We start from the raw sequence: 19008 nt of genomic DNA, 5'->3' as shown, positions 1-19008 counted from the left end.
TGAACATGACGCAACAAACCCATATTTTGAAAACGCAAGCAACTCACATGACACCTCGAACACTTATTTTGAATCAGCCCCCCCTCGGATGAGCAGTCACGAGTGGCCACGGGTAAAAATAGAGGAAACGTGAAAACAACTAGTTATTTCATGGTAATTTTTCATGGTAAAGTTCACAATTATTAACTGTTAATATACACCGATCAACCATAACATTATGACCACATGCCTAAAATTGTGTAGGTCCCCCTTTTGTCACCAAAACAGCCCTGACCGGTCAAGGCATGGACACCGCTAGACCTTTCTATCAGAACCAGCATTTACTTTTTCAGCAATTTCGGCTACAGTAGCTCATCTGTTGGATCAGATCACATGGGCCAGCCTATTTTACCGTAAAAGTTGAGATTTTCAATTCACATCTTTTACTTTCAAAAATTGCACATTTTACTTTATTTTACCGTAAATAAAAAATATATTTTGATATTACGGTTTTTAAATGTATATGTCAAGTTTTTTTAGAGTAAACCAATTAGCAGCTTTTTACCGTAGCATTTTTACTTGTTTTTGTTAAAATTACGAGAAAACCTTTTACAGTGTATGGTTCCATAAAAACCTTTAAAGGAATAGTCTACTCATTTTCAATATTAAAATATATTATTACCTTAACTAAGAATTGTTGATACATCCCTCTATCATGTGTGCGTGCACATAAGCGCTGGAGCGCGCTGCGACGCTTCGATAGCATTTAGCTTAGCCCCATTCATTCAATGGTACCATTTAAAGATAAAGTTAGAAGTGACCAAACACATCAGCGTTTTTCCTATTTGGGACGAGTGGTTGTGCGAGCAAGTTTGGTGGTACAAAATAAAATGTAGCGCTTTTCTGGGCGGATTTGGGAGAGGGGCTATATTTTGTGGCGTGGTGGCACTTTTGGGAGTACTTCGATTCGCCTGAAAAGTCCGCTCCCCTTCTCACTCTCATAATGGGAGAGGGAGGGTGTTACTGCGCCGAGTCGAAGTACTCCCAAAAGTGCTATTACGCCATAAAATATAGTTCCTCTTTTAAATCCGCTTAGAAAAGCGCTACGTTTTATTTTGTACCACCAAACTTGCTCGTATAACTACTCGTCTTAAATAGGAAAAACGTTGATGTGTTTGGTCACTTCTAACTTTATCTCTAAATGGTACCATTGAATGAATGGGGCTAAGCTAAATGCTATCGAAGCGTCGCAGCGTGCTCCAGCGCTTACGTGCACGCACACAGATGATAGAGGGATGTATCAACAATTCTTAGTTAAGGAAATAACATATTTTAATATTGAAAATGAGTAGACTATTCCTTTAACATTCATAAAACCTGTGTAGTGCATCTACAGTCAAAAAAGTTAAGAAATTATACTTTTAGGAAACTTTGACTGAAACAACCTGTAAAAAATGCTTTTAAGCATCATTTTTCAATAATTGCTGCAAGGCTTAGCAGGAATTTGTCATGATGTAGTGTCCTGTTTGTAATCTGTAATGGCTTGTTGAGTATTCAGTAATGGTTATAAAATCAAATGATCTTTTGTCTTCAGGGATAAGGTGAAACCACAGTCGTGGTTGCCTGTTATTGAAAAACATGACATTCCAATCGTGGTTGGAGTCGGCGTTTCCTTGGCTTTTATTTTCATCGCTATGGCCTTTTACTCGTTGGTTCAGAAAAATGACCCTGCGGGCGTACCAACATGTAGAGCAGGTAAGACTTTAAAAATATAAATTCATACAACTAAAGTGGATTACTCCATTTTTTTAAACAAAAATCCATATATCCAAAATGTTGATGTCTTTCTTTGTTCAGTCGAGAAGAAATTAATACTTTTGTGAAAAACATTCCAGGATTTTTTTCAATTTAATAGACTTTATTGGACCACAACAGTTTACAGTTTCAACACAGCTTCAAAGGGCTCTAAATGATCCCAAGCGAGGGATAAGGGTCTTATCTAGCAAAACGATTGTCATTTTTGGCAAGAAAATATATGCACTTTTAAAACACAACTTCTCGTCTCGCACCAGCCGTGTGACGCGCCAGTGCGACCTCGCATAATGCGTCATGACGTCAAAAGGTCACGCGTTACATATGTGAAACACACACTTGCGGACCATTCTAGACAATAAACTGACACAAAGACATTCATTAGTATAATTTCACATACAACAACGTGGGAACGGTCCTATTCCCGAACGGTACCTTAGCGGGTTTCTTAAGGTATACTTTCTTACGTATGACGTTACCAGGTGCTGTCCATGGCGATGGTGCTGAATAGGTTGATATCGACAATCAATTGTTCACTTCATGTAATAGGTACTTTGCTGCGTTATGAGAGAGCGGTGTTATTTATTAAAGAAACATTTCAGAAATAGTTCAAGTTACATTTATTAGGAATATCTTGTAAAAATATTTCAAATTGCAAACAACTAAATATAAACCTTGTATATTTTATTTTATATCAAACCCGTGCAAAACTCGCAACTTCATGTCCAAAAGTATAATGCATAAACTGCTCCAATGCATCCATTGCATCTTTTTTCAATAACTGCTTCAAGGCTTAGCAAAAATTTGTCCTCTTCCTCCACACTTGTAAACACTGGGGCGAAAGTTTGGCATACGTCATGCATGACCTTTCGACGTACTTACGCAATACACAAGGTCGCCCTGGTAAAGTACATCTTTTTTATTTTTATTGTAAAAAATTACAGTCGTTTTGCTAGATAAGACCTTTATGCCTCGTTTGGGATCGTTAAGAGCGCTTTGAAACTGCGTTGAAACGGCAATTTTAAGCTACGTTGAAACTATAAACTGTTGAGGTCCGATAAAGTCTATTTAATTGAGAAAAATCCTTGAATGTTTTCCTTAAAACTTAATCTAAGTGGAGTAAATTATTGAGATTTTTTTTAACAAAGTCCAATCTTTAAAAGTGTTTCTTCCTCATAGCTTTGAGGGGTCTTGGTGGGCCATGCAGACACGGGGAACGTCTTGCAATGGAAAGGACGTATGATAACAAGTTAGTGTAACTGACATCATAAGTGTTTTTATCTCTGAACAGAGGACATTTATACATTTTTTGCATTTATCAGAGCATTTGAGGATGACAATTTGGTGGCTGTTATTGAGCAAAGCCCCAACACGTCAGAGACCAGAGCGCATCCACCAGAAGCTAGCCCGTCCACCGTGGTGATCGATCCACCTTCCGGTGATGATCAAGAAGGTGTCCAATCTAGCCAAGATATGGCAGTTATTGTGGAGACACATCCAGAACCTAGAGAAGAGGACCAGGCAAGTAATATCTGACTATCTGATGTAGAACCTTAAAGGGACATTACACTTTTTTGAAAATGTGCTCACTTTCCAGCTTCCCTAGAGTTAAACATTAGATTTTTACCGTTTTGGAATCCATTCAGCTGATCTCCGGGTCTGGCGCTAGCACTATTAGCATAGCTTAGCACAATCCATTGAATCTGATTAGATCAGCATCATGCTAAAAAATAACCAAAGAGTTTCGATATTTTTCCTATTTAAAACTTGACTCTTCTGTAGTTACTCCTTGGTTACTGTCAACGGCAGGGGACTATTTTCGGGCAGTGCGTAATATCACTACGCCTGCTGCAGCCATGTTACATCAGCAAAGTCGAGTATAGTCCTAACCATATCTGCCTAGAAAATCGTAGCTTTTAATTTTCTGTCGGTCTTAGTACACAATGTAACTACAGAAGAGTCAAGTTTTAAACAGGAAAAATATTGAACTCTTTGGTTAATTTTTAGCGCGATGCTAATGATCTAATCAGATTCAATGGATTGTGCTAAGCTATGCTAATAGTGCTAGCGCCAGACCCGGAGATCAGCTGAATGGATTCCAAAATGGTAAGAATCAAATGTTTAGGGGAGCATATTTTCAAAAAAGTGGAGTGTCCCTTTAATAAAGAATGTAAAGTCACATCTTTAAAGGCTATAAAGGCAAAAGCAACAATGACTTTTTTAATGACTTTTCCTTAATTAGTTGGAGACTATATTTGAAGAGGGGAAGGCTACTCCCTCACCACATTCTGACATTCAGCTTCAGTGTATGGATGACTGGAGGAGCAGAGAGTTTGAAGCAGATCAGGACGTCCCATCGCCTCCTCCACCCAATCCACCGCCCGCCCAGGAGGAGGGTCTGCGTTCCTCCCTGACCCTCCAGACCAGCGAGCCCTGCTCGACTCCTGTACGTCACAGCATTAGCATCTCCCACGGGTTGTCTCCTCTCCTGCTGTCTCACTGCGTGTCACTGGGCACGACGTCTGTTGCTGTGGACGTTCGCTTTTACCCACCAGCCCCGCCAGCGGCTGATCATCCTCAGTGTCCTGCTTTCATACCCACAGGCCCGCATGTTAACACCAGATTGGAGCATGAATTAACTGCACCATCTACCAGTCACAGTAAATAGCAAAGTCTATAGGCATTTTTGGGCTATTGTCAATTAGTTGGTGCTAATGCTTTTTAAAAAATGTTAATAGTATTTTTTATAATATTCAGAGGCATCTTTATTTTTTGACCTTTCAAGGCGGAGTCCACGATGTTTGAAAGCCAATGTTGATATTTGAAATCACCCAAACAAACACGCCCCTACCCCAAGAGAATCCTTTTGTTGATAGACCCGCCCCAAACATACGCAACCCGGCATTGGATTTGATTTGATTGGCTATAAGTGTGTTTTGGTAGTCGGCCCGTCTCCTTTTCCAAAGCTTTTTTTAAACATCGTGGACTCCGCCTTTAAGTCATTCCAAACCTTTATTACTATATTATAACATTTATTTTGTGGTGATACTGCGGCCTGGGTACGCGACACATCAGTTAATTAATATTCATGAGCTAAATAAATTTCCTATTGTGGCCCCGCTCCGATTTCATATGATTCCGTTTATTTTATTTATTATTGATTAAAAAGCCTCTGAATGATGATCTTCAAGTTCATAGACACATATTACTTAAAATTTTTTTGCTAATGCCAAGGAATGTATAATAGTTGTAAAATGTGTAAATACTGTATGCATTTTAAAAACTCAGATGCAAAAGTCACTAAACGCCCCCAGTCAAAAATAACATAATGATATTAACCAAATGCTCTCTGCACGTATTATAAGTTTATCAAATACTTTAGCCTCAAATCCGCTTAATCCTGGCCTCAGGCCATTCTGAAATACCGGTCTGTTGGCAGAATCCATTAAATGGGACATATCATGAAAATCTGACTTTTTCCATGTTTATGTGCTATAATTGGGTCTCCAGTGCTTCTATCAACCTAGAAAATGTGAAAAAAATCAACCCAGTAACTTAGTTTTGGTAAACCATTCTCAAAAAATAAGTAATTGAAATCTGGCTCCCCTTGTGATGTCAGAAGGGGATAATACCACCCCTTAATCTGCACTATTCAACCACGACACTGCCATTTAGTGCAGAGTTGAGCTCATTTGCATTTAAAAGGACACACCCAAAACGGCACATTTTGGCAATTTTAACATGCTATAATAAATTGGTAAATATGGTATTTTTAATAAAACTTCTGTATTTTACATCTATAAAAAAGTCTTGTGAAATGTCCCCTTAAAGAGTCTGACAAAAAAATGTAATTTACAAAAAATGTCAGACAAGACGGATTTAGAGGGTTTTGCATCTGAGCTCCTCATTTCTAGACGTTAGATTTTGTGATTTTTTTCGAAAGTTTATTAAAATACTATTATAATGTGAGCAGAATTTAAACGGACTGATTTTGCTACAAAACTTGCCAAGATATAATATAAAATATCCCAGATGGCGGTGGGATATTGGTTCTAACAGATGGTTCTATTGTGCACAACTCGACTGTTATTTCTACACGTGCCAAAGGTTCAAATTACCTGTAGCATTTAGTGATGTATTAATGTTAAACATGTATCCGAATATTCTGGAAGTAGTCCACTTCAACAGTTTTACTGTTTTTATATACTGTAGAATTAACCAACTGTGTACATATCAAATAATTTATAATTTATTATTTGTTTATACCACGGGCCTGTTGAATGCTTTATTCTGATTGGTTGAAAAATGTTTCACAGGTGTTGATACTGCATCGTGCCGCATAACCACCTTGGGTGTGCATTTTTTTCCGAATAATTCAACGGCCCGTTGTCAATTATTCCTTACTTATCCTATACTTTATTACTTGTTTATTTTTATATCTATTACTATTCTTCATATAATTCTCTTAGTTGTGGAATTCTATTGTGGACAGCAAAGACAGAATTTGATTGTGCAAGAAACATGTTTGTGTCTTGTGCATATGAAAATAAACGCTTTGAAACTTTTTCAAGCTTTTTCCCATTCACTTACGATATTATAATTTCATTTAATATTTCTTTAATAAACCAAACAACCACAAGAAAAACATAATTGTGGAATACAAAGCAACAGTGTTGGGGAAAGTTACTTTTAAAAGTAATGCATTACAATATTAAGTTACTCCCCAAAAAAGTAACTAATTGCGTTACTAGTTACTTTTCATGAAAAGTAATGCTTGCGTTACTTTTAAAGCAACACTAAAGAGTTTTTGCTCTTTGCTCCTCCTACAGGTTGGAAGCGGAATTGTCCATTACCACTGTTGTAAATAATTTAGCCTACTGCAGCAAAGCTGGCTCTGATTGGATTGTACCTGCCGTAAAGCAAGTTTTTGTAGTTTTCACTCGAACTACAGGACACGACCCGACGGTTGGAAACTTCTTTAGTGAGGTTTTGGCCGATAGAGGGCTGCAAAGCGAATGTGAAAGTGCCGTTCACCCCGTTTCGAGTGGATGAACGACTGAAACTTTTTTGGAAACTTTATTTTAAGGTAAAAAAAACTCTTTGGTGTTGCTTTAAGGTACTTTTGCGTTACTTTTTATTACTTGGCTGAGGCTTGATCTCTTTCAGGCCTTGCAGGTGTTTTTATGATTGCAAAAATGTCAAGCTCTGGCCTGCCATCTCTGTTTCAGTACATTATTTTCTTTTTAAATTGAATTAATTAAACTGAAAAGTAACACGCATTACTTTTTTTAAAAAAGTTACTCAAATATTAATGTGTACATTTATAAAGTAATGCGTTACTTTACTCGTAACTTTAGAAAAGTAATATTATTAAATAATACATGTTACTTGTAATGCGTTACCCCAACACTGCAAAGCAAACAAATTTGCTTTCTGTAATGTGCACACAAATATTAGGGGCTCTTTAAATTACAATTAGTAAAATAACAGATAGCACACTGATCCTTACAAATCTTTTTTTTTTTAATTCAAATAAAATGTTTCACTTAAAGAGCCCTTCAACTGTACGATTTAAACACTTCAAACGTTGGATAATGGTTTATATTTAACCCACCTGTAAAACTTACCATTTGCTTGTAAGGACAGTCACAAATATCACATTCATTCATGCAACCATTTATATTCACAGTGATTATCACATCAAGTGATATCTCAAAAAGATCTTTGTGACATTCAACATCAATCTGAATATTCTGGAAACAATCCACGTAAAGTAAAAAAAATAAATACACTCTTAAAAATAAAGGTGTTTTGAAATGCCATAAAAGTAAAATTTTTGACTGAACGGACCTTTAACATGATGAAAAGCTTCATCTTCAAAAAAGGTTCTTTAGATTATAAAAAAAATGAAAGAAATGGTTCTTCTAACAATCATTTGTAAAAAAAAAAAGAAAAGTTTTGTGTGGAACGATGCTGTATAAACAAAAATGGTTGTTATATGGCATCAGGTTGCACCTTTATTTTTAAGATTGTATAATGAAATGTATACATACAGTAACACATTGCTTTATTATTAATAGTTGAAATATTCTAACATTACTAACATTCATTCTTTAGTCACCTCATTCTTCAGACAATTTCACTCAGTTAATAAAACTGAATTAAATCAACCATTAGTGGTGTTGTCAAACATACAGCCATGGAAAAAATAAAGAGACTATTTTAATAGCCCCTTTCAGTTTTTCTAGATTTACTATTTATACGTTTATAAGTAAAATTGTAATTTTTGTTTCATTCCGTCAACTACCAACAACATTTTTGCCAAATTCTTAATAAAAATTATGTTTTTATTTGCATTTATTTACTGAAAATTGAAATAGGTAAAACTAGGTGAAAATATTTTGTTTTCTGATCTTCAATACTGCAGAGAAAACAAGTTCCAATTTATTTCTCAATAACGAAATGTTTGTCACATCTTGGGTCTTGTCATGCTTTCAGTCTTTTACATTTGCTGTTGGGTGACTTTATGTCACTCCCGAGGTTTGCTTTTGGACTAAAATGGTCACACTACATCTAGAAATGATGATTAAAGTCAAAACTGAAGTAGTCTCTTATTTTTTCCACGGCTGTATATGGGAGAGCAGGGGAATTTCTAAAAAGCATTATTTATAAGTTTGATCAAACTTGAGAAAACGAATAGATTGTTCGATTGTGCTCTGATCTCTCTAAGTTCACGGTCTAAAAAATGCTACAACATAATACGTTGGGTCAAAAAGGAACAAACCCAGCCGTTGGGTTAATTGAACACAAAAAAGGTTTATATTTGTCCCCTTTTGACCCAGCGTTGGGTAGAAAATAACGTGTATGAAAAGAGTCTAGACCTACAATCGTTGACCTACAGCAGTTGAAACAGTTGCATTGCTTCAGGCACATCGTGTGCTAAAGTTCACCATGAGATCTTCTCAGTTTCTCGTAGTCTGATTGAGGAATGCGGAAAGATACGTACGGGCACCATTTTGTATTGAGGCAAACTAGTTTCTTTAACGAAGCGGTGTTAACTATATCAAAACCCGTCTGACCCCCAAACGTACTGGGTTTCCAGTAATCAGGGGAGCAAATGGGATTTCCCATGAGGCCTTTTAAGGAAAACGGAGCTCCCATTTCCACCATGCTTTCGCCAAATATCGCGCCGGCTCGCGTCTTCTCCAGGAGGAGGCCTGGGTAGAATTCGACCGCGTCGATGTCACCATAGAGCTCTTCAAGTTCTTTAGCCACCGTTTTATCACCTGTTAAACCATCAAACAATAACCCACCAGTCATGTGACCATCAGTACACCTAGCTGTACCACATACACTCACCTAAAGGATTATTAGGGACACCATATTAATACTGTGTTTGACCACCTTTCGCCTTCAGAACTGCCTTAATTCTACGTGGCATTGATTCAACAAGGTGCTGAAAGCATTTTTTAGAAATGTTGGCCCATATTGATTGGATAGCATCTTGCAGTTGATGGAGATTTGTGGGATGCACATCCACGGGGGATAGAAACTCCCGTTCCACCAAATCCCAAAGATACTCTATTGGGTTGAGACTGTGGGGGCCATTTTAGTATAGTGAACTCTTTGTCATGTTCAAGAAACCAATTTGAAATGATTTGAGCTTTGTGACATGGTGCATTATCCTGCTGGAAGTAGCCATCAGAGGATGGGTACATGGTGGTCATAAAGAGATGGACATGGTCAGAAACAATGCTCAGGTAGGCTGTGGCATTGAAATGATGCCCAATTGGCACTAAGGGGCCTAAAGTGTGCCCCCACACCATTACACCATTGCATTAATGAGAAATTGAACAGGTGTTCCTAATAATTCTTTAGGTGAGTGGACATATGCTAGTTATTTTTATTTGCATGTACAGTAATGATTATATTGGGTTTTAAAAAAGATGTGCTAATGCTAACGGAAAAATGATTATAGTATCAGCCTAAAATGAATGAAGCTTTTAAACATTACCTGTTAATTCAGAAAAGGATGTGTATGGTCTCAGATTGAATCTCTTGCGGTACTCGTTGAAGGGCTGAAGCCGAAGTTCTCTTGACTCTACGATGACACCCTCCGCTACCTTTAATACCATTTTATTAATATTTTGTCCACCTCCAATCTGTTCCAACACAAATAGATGCATAATTAATATTAAATTAATTTTTGTAAGAGTTTTGGTCAGGACTCTTAATTTGTAATTGACATAAAAGTCAATTTTGTAGTCTTCGGCTGTGCCCGAAATAGCTCCTTACATTATACCCTTAAATAGTGCACTATTTGAGGGGAAAGCTTTTTGTGGCGGTGTCCGAAATTATAGTGAACATTATCGAGTGCACTTATTCAATCCCATAATGCACCACAAAAATCACTGTACAACCGATGTACACTCAACGGCTAACCGTATCCCCTTTACTGTGAGGTAAACTCAACACAAGATGGCGCACTGCATGCTTATTGTCCGAATTTCCCAAACTCTTGTAGGGAATAAGGCTATAGGGAGCTATCTCGAAAACAGCCCTTGTTTATGGTCACTATTTACTTTAAGTGAAAGTGCTTGTGGTTGGGTTTGGTTTATGTTGCTGAAGTATTTTTAGGGGATTGGCTAATGATGAACTCTGCGTTTGTTTGCATAAAAATCCAGTGCAGAGAGTCGCCCTTGAATTTCAAGCAATGTTGTTTCGAGATGACCTAATTTGAAAAGAATTAAACCATCACAGGCCAGCAGAAGGCAAAACACTTTTCCTACTACTGCACATAAATCTAAATACATTTCTGCAATACTTATGAGAGAAGATCTGCAGAAGTTTCCTCTCAATAGCCAATCCTCCAAAGACCTTCAACTAACCGTAACGGAAATATAATCCAAATGTGAGTCGTTCCAGCATTTTTCTCAACAGTGTTTCTAGACTTCGAACAGCTGCTAAAGTCATTACGTTCTTCTGCCAATCCAACATGGGTCATTACCTGTCCCGCAGGTTGGGTTGAGAAAGCCTCGACCAGCTTTTCCACTCCGAAGTGAGTGAGGATGGAGGTGTTGAACAGGAACTGAGGGTACTGAAACTCTTCTCCAGCGATGTGAAAGCTGTCGGGCATGAGCGGGTGCCAGTGGTACAACTGGTTGAACTCGACAGCAATGCGGTTCTGATATTGAAATTGAGAAGTGAAGAGCAGCGTAGGGTCGAACTTCAACTTCAGCAGGTAACCACTCAGGTGCTGCACGTAATCTTCGATCACAATATGGATAGTCTCACCTGGAGTTAAAAAGCTTTATTTTACTACAGTCTGGTAGAGTGAGTAATATGTAATCTAAATGGTTTGAAGAACTCTCTCGTCATCATAATCGGTTATATGCATAGTTTTACTAATTTCCCAGACAGCAGATGCCATTGGGCCGGATCCACACTGGAGCTGCTGGCTCCGGCCCAGAGTCTTCTGCTGTCTGGGTTTCATTATATCCAAATATTAACAGAGATCTATGTTTCTAAAAAAAAAAACACAGGATCCAGTAAAATGTGTACCTATAATAATGAGTCTGGCTGTCTGAAAGAGCTGCTCATCTCCCCATGTTGGATGTTCTTTCTTCAGGATGTCACACACGCGGTTGTGCTCACGTAACCACAAGGTGGCGTACATGCTGAGACCGGGCAGCAGTCCATAAACTTCTTGACCTATGGCCAGCTGCTGGTCCAGCGGTACGGAGGGTGGGTAACTCATTTTCACTGGCACATCTGCCACTTTGGGGGGAAAAATCTCACCGTTTATTATCTAGAATTGAACCAAACAGAAAATGTGTTAAAACAAAAATAAGCAAAAAGATGAGTCAGCATTATTGCCACGTCACTCGTGGAGGTGTTGCTGACTATTTCACACAAGGGTGTGCGATATGAGGATATTAGATTGTGACCGATTAAAATGTATCCACAATCTGATTTGGCAGAGAAACTGTTAAGATTGTATCATTTACAGGCCTGTGGCTTTATTACAGTACCTTCTACTGTACTACACAATACTAGTTTAACATCACATGGCCACCTTTCAGCTGATATTACTGTATATGGCAGTGTAAATGTAAAATTAAATCTGGTATTACATAAAAAAAGAAAGGAGATATGATCACCCATTTATGATGGTAAACCCCAGTTTGGGAAACCCTGCAATTTACCAATACACATCCAACTGTTAACTTACAGTAATACATAACCGACTATGTTTATGTGAACCTTGTTTGTTTGTGTGTATTTGACAGTATTAGCACAATAAGATTTGGTACTCTTGCTGCATGTGTGACAGTCGACATCTGCACTCTGAAAATGTGAGTAAAAAAGTTCTCGCTTGAAAGTTAAAAAAAATAAGTTAAATACAAAAAAACCCTAAAAGTTCGCAAGACTTTAAAACGCTAATATGACGTTCGTTATAACGAATTACTGCAATGACTACAAGAGATATACACTCACAGGTCACTTTATTAGGTACACCTGTCCAACTGTGCGTTAATGTAAATTTCTAATCAGCCAATCACATGGCAGCAACTGAATGCATTTAGGCATGTAGACATGGTCAAGACGATCTGCTAAAGTTCAAGCCGAGCTTCAGAATGGGGAAGAAAGTGATTTAAGTGACTTTGAAAGTGGCATGGTTGTTGGTGCCAGACGGGCTGGTCTGAGTATTTCAGAATCTGCTGATCCACTGGGATTTTCACACACAACCATTTGAAGGGAACCATTTGAAAATATCCAGTGAGTGGCAGTTCTGTGGGCACAAATGCGTTGTTGATGCCAAGGGTCAGAGAAGAATGGCCAGAATGGTTCAAGCTGATAGAAAGGCAACAGTAACTCAAATAACCACTCGTTACAACCGAGATATACAGAAGAGCATCTCTGAACACACAACACGTTGAACCTTGAGGCGGATGGGCTACTGCAGCAGAAGACCACACTAAGGCTACAATTCACATAGGCTCACCAAAATTGGACAATAAAACATTGGAAAAATGTTGCCTGGTCTGATGAGTCTTGATTTCTGCTGCGACCTTCAGATGCTAGAGTCAGAATTTGGCGTCAACAACATGAAAGCATGGATTCATCCTGCCTTGTATTAACGGTTCAGGCTGCTGGTGGTAGTGTAATGGTGTGGGGGATATTTTCTTGGCACACTTAGGGCCCATTAGTACCAATTGAGCATCGTGTATTGTTTCTGACCATGTTCATCCCTTTATGACCACAGTGTACCCATCCTCTGATGCCTACTTCCAGCAGGAAAACACGCCATGTCATACAGCGCAAATCATCTCAGACTGGTTTCTTGAACATGACAATGAGTTCACTGTACTCAAATGGCCTCCACAGTCCCAGATCTCAACCCAATAGAGCATCTTAGGAATGTGGTGGAACGAGAGCTTCGTGCCCTGGATGTGCAGCCGACAAATCTGCAGCAGCTGCGTGATGCTATCATGTCAATATGGACCAAAATCTCTGAGGAATGTTTGCAGTACCTTGTTGAATGTATGTCATGAAGGATTAAGGCAGTTCTGAAGGCAAAAGGGGGTCCAACTAGTAAGGTGTACCTAATAAAGTGGCCGGTGAGTGTATACATAACATACACTGTTAAATAGAGCCACTGGCCTGCAAATTATACAGTCTAAAAATTTCTCTAAAAAAGAAAATTGCAGATATATTTTAATTGTTCACAATCTAATATCTTCATATTGCACACCCTTATTTGAAATAGTCAGCAACACATCCACAAGTGACTTGGAGATTATGCTGTAAGACTAAACAAGCAGAAAGTACAACATCACTGACAGTTAATACAAACCACATGTTTAAGCTAGAAAGACACCCACAATCAGGTGCTAGTAATATGAGGTAATATACACAGTGTCCAGAGTCTCTGAACACTGAAATGACTTGAGCAAAACTTATAAATGAGGTCATTGGAAATGTATAGTAATGTCTGGTCATTAGTTTTATTTAAAACTTAACTCATGAAGTATAAGACAGCAGTTGGGAATAAGGCAAGAAGCAAAAATAAGGAAAAAATAAATACAGTCACTGATAAAGTAAAGCACACATGTCTATTACAGATTACAAGTAATATAAATATGAATGAAAAATCACATTGACATCGAGACTTGCTCAGCCTAGCACGGCTTACAATTCCACAGCATGCCTAATATCAAACCTCTGAACAAACAGTACCTGGTACTTCAATTTCCCATCTTTGTGAAGCCTGAGGTCTAGTTGGCGATCAAGACTGTCTCCATAAATGTGTCCAGCATCAACCTAGTTGTTAAAATGCAAATAAAAACACAATAGTGTACATTAGTGGCCAATAGGGATGTCCAACTTTGAACAATTGACATTTATTCAAATATTTTATTAAAGATGCATGCCAGATTTTGTATGCATGTTGCATTGGTGTGTTTGGAGTATAATCTGAAACTCAGCTTTAAAAAGAATTTTAGAAAGACTTGGCAAACATTGCACACAACACACATGTGCATAGTTTATAAAGACACAGCCAAGGGCTACAAAATATTACCACAAATAGGAAGAACAAATATCAGATAAAATTGTAGTGAGTTTAGGTTTTTTGTTTTTCTTTGCATATTTGTATATTTGAATAAAACCCAGATTCCCTAATGCAAAATGGTTTGCACTGGAAAAAATGAATTTCTTACTTAGTATTTTTGTCCTATTTAACTAAGAATTCTTAAATTGAGATACATTAACTTGATAAGCAAAGTGGCTTACGATTTTGAGTCTTGTTTACTGGAAAAAATATTTAAAAAAATCTGCAAATGGGGTAAGAAAAAGACACTTCCTTGAAATTCTACTTAAAACTTATTTAAGTAAACTCAACTTAAGTTTATTTTTCTTACCCCATTGGCAGATATTGTTACTTGTTTTAAGTATTAATCTCTTGATTTTCATCATTTATTTCTGTAAACAAGACTTAAAGGCGCTCTAAGCGAATCTGTGTGACGTTACTTTTTGTTGATGTTTGAACTGTTTTCCAACAAACGGCGCGTAGCTAACTCCTCTCCTTCCCCCTCCCTTCCCGGCTTTCATGAACGCGCCTAACCCCCACTCCCAAATCCTTCTTGTCGTTTATTGGCTGGAACACTTTGTTATCGTTTCTGGTTGTAGGTTTGGCCACTTTGTTTTTATTGCAGTTTGTGGAGCCTACGCTGTCTACAGAGATCGCGTTTTTTACAGTTTGATCAGCGGACAGGCAGCAAGCAGATAGTGAAGAGATGTTTGCTGTATGTAACAAAAAAATTTTATGGTCTAAAACGCGTTAATTCACTTAGATCACCTTTAATATCATAAGCTACTTTGCTTATCAAGTAAATGTATCTCAGTTTAAAAATTCCTAGATATTTATACTGAAACCCCAGAAACATTACTAAGTAAGAAAACGTGCCTTTATTTTGTCCAAGAAATGCCTTATTTAATGTTTTGTCCATTTTTTACCACCTCACATTTTGAGGGTTTAATCAAATCCAAGGGGGCATTCAAACCAAAAATTTTACAAATTGTCCCCACCCAGACATCACTTTTAGCCACTACTGTACATATTTAAATACAGAAAGTTAATTCAAATTGTCTTTGTATCAAGCAGAAATTTTAAGAAGTGATTGTAGGTTATACCTAATAAAATATAAAAATATAATAAATATTTTTTTATTTATTAGAGATGCACCAATATATCAGCCTACATGGGCGGAGTTTGCGGCCTAATTAATGAAAGAAATATTCATATTTTATTTGTCTACAGGGGCGCTGCTAAGGATTTTGGGCCCCATGAAAAGAATCTTGACAGGGCCCCCAACACAGCTGAGACTTTTTTCATATTAATTTACATAAAATCCTGCGCTTTTATGGTATTTTGACTACCAATGGGGTGAGCAAATTTTTCTTGAATTTAGTTTTTAAGAAAAATGATCAAGATTTTTTTGCTTACTCCATTGGCAGATTTTTTTGCTTGTTTTATGCACAAAATCCCTTAAATGTAATATTTTTGGTCTAAAAACTAGACTTATTTTCTTGGGTCGTTTTGCTCATCATGAAAAAGCATCTTTATTTAAGAAATTTTAGAAATTTGTACTGAAAACAAGACAAAAATACTAAGACTTTTTTCTTGAAAATCATTTTTTGCAGGGTGGTAATTATCTTTAACACTAGAACGAACAAGGCGTCATTTTGACCGTTTGAAATTTGCATAGTCAATAACTTTGTCTAAATAAATCACGTGCATAAATAAACGTGCTTACTTGTCGAAAAATGCTACCGTAGAGACCTGTGGCCTCGTGGACAAAGCGTGCGCATTAGCACAGAAAAGTGCAGTAGGCTACGATCATTGTCACGGACGGGCGGTCCACTAACAATTTAGGCCTACTTAAAAACCCACCTTTTCTTGTGAAAAATTGGGTAACATAATGTCGACCCTTTGCCTCTTTCACTTCTTATTTTTTTCTCTTTACGTTTTTGACTTCCAGATTTTTGAGGCATTTTCACTTCCTTGTCAGTCAAGTTGATATTCTGCCGGCACTATAAGTGAAGTCAAGCTGTGTTGCCTGGATTATCAATTTGGGCGGACTGAACCATTTTATGACAATTAAGAGGGGGGAAAGGGGCCCACAGACGTTTGTGTTTCCTAAACAAATAAATTTTTTTGATACCAGGAACAGCAAATAGAATAATTTAAAGTTAGTAATTTTTACTATTAAATATTTTTTAGCACCACAATTTTGGGTTACTTACTCGTGGGCCCCGAGAATCATCATTGTTAACCCCCCCTTTACAGCACCCCTGTTTGTCTAATCTTAATATTTTAATGGGTAGACAGAGTAACTTAAAGCTAATGTCATTTGAATCTATTTAAAAACCATGAAGCTGCACTCTCTCACTAATCTCAAAGTACTGCAGTACCCTTGTTCAAAGGTTAGTCACACATGTGCAAGTCACAAGTCTCAAGTCTAAACCTTCAAGTCTCAAGCAAGTCCAAGTACATTTTTATGAGAATCAAGTCAAATCACTGCAATGTTAAACAGTCATTTTAATTGCAACAAAAAAGGGCAATATGCATTTCTACTAAAAAGGCGTCCACATACAGCTGAGTTGTTAATGACGTGATGCATTCATATAAAAGCAATAATAGAAGCCAAAGCTGCTAGTTTAACCCAATTTAGCAATAGACTAAAATATAAGGGCTTTATACACAGAGTTTTGGGTTAAAACAGTCCAGCATAGGTTAAATTACAACCCAACGGGCTGCATTTGTCCCTTTTCTTATTTAACTTTATTAAATACAATTTATTTGTTAAATATAACACTATTAATAGTTCAGTCAAAGCATTATGATCTTAACAAACGCTTTGTTTATTATATTAAGCAATGAAGGCAGAAAACAATGTTTTTGTCAGGAGTGGATGAAAGGATGACAGATGATGTTTATGACACAGCTTAAGTTATATGTCATTAGATTTTTAACAACTTTGCTGTTTGTTAACTGTAAATGAACACAGCTGCTATGTTGTTTTTAATGAATTGGATGTGTGGTTGACCCGATCCTAAAATCACTGCATTGGTTACCGGTACATTTTAGAATTGAGTTTAAAATTCTTGTATTTGTTTTTAAATCTATTCACAATCTGGCACCGACGTATTTGTCCGACCTTCTCCGTCCTCATAATCCCTCACGAAACTTGAGGTCTGGTGATCAGAGACTTCTGTTTGCCCCTAGGGCACGGTTAAAGAAAAGAGGAGATAGATCTTTTGCGGTTGCTGGGCCTAGGCTGTGGAACAGTCTCCCCATTTACATTAGAACAGCTCAATCTTTAAATGCTTTTAAATCCTCTCTTAAAACATATTTTTTCTCTTTAGCTTTTAACTCAATGTGATTGCTTGTTATTGAATGGCTTTATATTTCTGTTTTTCTTTTATTGCCTATATTGTTCAGCACTTTGGTCAGCCCTGGTTGCTGTGTTTAAATGTGCTATATAAATAAACACAAACTTGAAACTTGAAACTTGACCCCCATAGTATGTGCATCAGGATAGTACCACCTTCACCTCATTGAGATGATATCTCATCCATTATCAATTAAATTAAAAATAAATAAATATGCTACAAATCAAAATGAACAATCAACAAAATCATGAATAAACAGAGTTATGCAAAACAAGATCCACACATCAAAAATGCAAACAATATTGGGTTCATTTCCTGCATGTCCTTTACAGCATGACTAGGCTGCACACACCCTGTCCATGCTTAGTCATGCCTGTTAAAGGCAGAGCATCTGAATTAGAAAAATGCTAATGGTAGCCTATACTGAAATCATGATCCCACCCTCCATCCAAAGCCGTATCTGTTTGCATCTCGTGGTAAAGCAGTAAAGTTACCGATGTTAATTTGGGTTTTTGCTCTTTGCTGATCCAGACGGTTTTTGTCATTGTTGTTTCAAAAAAATGTTTTCGTTGTGTGGCTCCTGTGCAGGTTGTCGATTCAGCAGGAAAGTTTGCCATTCTCCCTCTTTTTACAGACGGGAGGTGAGCCCACGTGAACGCGCTGATGAAGTATGGTGTCTGCGTGAACAGGTTGCGCAGTGGCATATGCAAAACAGATAAGAGGCAAAAACTGCATGTGTCCAATTATTGCGTTCGGTCCGAGTTCAATGATTTGTTGAATCTTTTTTTGGTCCTACGCCTTTCACGGATGACATACAGTCTTGTTCAAAATAATAGCAGTACAATGTGACTAACCAGAATAATCAAGGTTTTTAGTGTGTTTTTTATTGCTGCGTGGCAAACAAGTTACCAGTAGGTTCAGTAGATTCTCAGAAAACAAACAAGACCCAGCATTCATGATGTGCATGCTCTTGGGGCTGTGCAATTGGGCAATTGGTTGAAAGGGGTGTGTTCAAAAAAATAGCAGTGTTTACCTTTGACTGTACAAACTCAAAACTATTTTGTACAAACATTTTTTTTTTCCTAATATTTAGTTGTATGACCACAGTTTTTTAAAACTGCTTGACATCTGTGTGGCATGGAGTCAACCAACTTGTGGCACCTCTCAGCTGTTATTCCACTCCATGATTCTTTAACAACATTCCACAATTCATTCACATTTCTTGGTTTTGCTTCAGAAACAGCATTTTTGACATCACCC

At 37.4% G+C, this 19008-nt stretch overlaps 2 protein-coding genes across 2 annotated transcripts in view; one reads left to right on the top strand and one right to left on the bottom strand.

Moving 5' to 3' along the window:
- The first annotated feature begins 1323 nt into the window (after positions 1–1323).
- LOC141358913 (uncharacterized) lies at positions 1324–4581 on the top strand. Its single transcript, XM_073860848.1, has 4 exons — positions 1324–1734; positions 2971–3040; positions 3114–3312; positions 4034–4581. The coding sequence occupies exons 1-4, from the start codon at positions 1674–1676 to the stop codon at positions 4457–4459; spliced, it is 756 nt and encodes a 251-aa protein (XP_073716949.1). The 5' UTR covers positions 1324–1673; the 3' UTR covers positions 4460–4581.
- Positions 4582–6570: 1989 nt separating this feature from the next.
- The window catches only part of ptgs1 (prostaglandin-endoperoxide synthase 1), a 28875-nt gene continuing 16437 nt past the window's right edge, over positions 6571–19008 (bottom strand). The window contains exons 7-11 of the mRNA XM_073860703.1: positions 14032–14115; positions 11353–11599; positions 10799–11085; positions 9806–9953; positions 6571–9077 (exon numbers count right to left, since the gene is read on the bottom strand). Of these exons, the coding sequence (XP_073716804.1) occupies positions 8731–9077; positions 9806–9953; positions 10799–11085; positions 11353–11599; positions 14032–14115 (1113 nt within the window). The 3' untranslated portion in view covers positions 6571–8730. The remainder of the gene's footprint in view (positions 9078–9805; positions 9954–10798; positions 11086–11352; positions 11600–14031; positions 14116–19008) is intronic.

Source organism: Misgurnus anguillicaudatus, chromosome 22 (assembly GCF_027580225.2).
Source record: "Misgurnus anguillicaudatus chromosome 22, ASM2758022v2, whole genome shotgun sequence".
In the NCBI taxonomy this organism is placed as follows: domain Eukaryota; kingdom Metazoa; phylum Chordata; class Actinopteri; order Cypriniformes; family Cobitidae; genus Misgurnus; species Misgurnus anguillicaudatus.
Note: the sequence above shows the minus strand (reverse complement) of the source record. Positions and strands in the feature narration are given on the sequence as shown.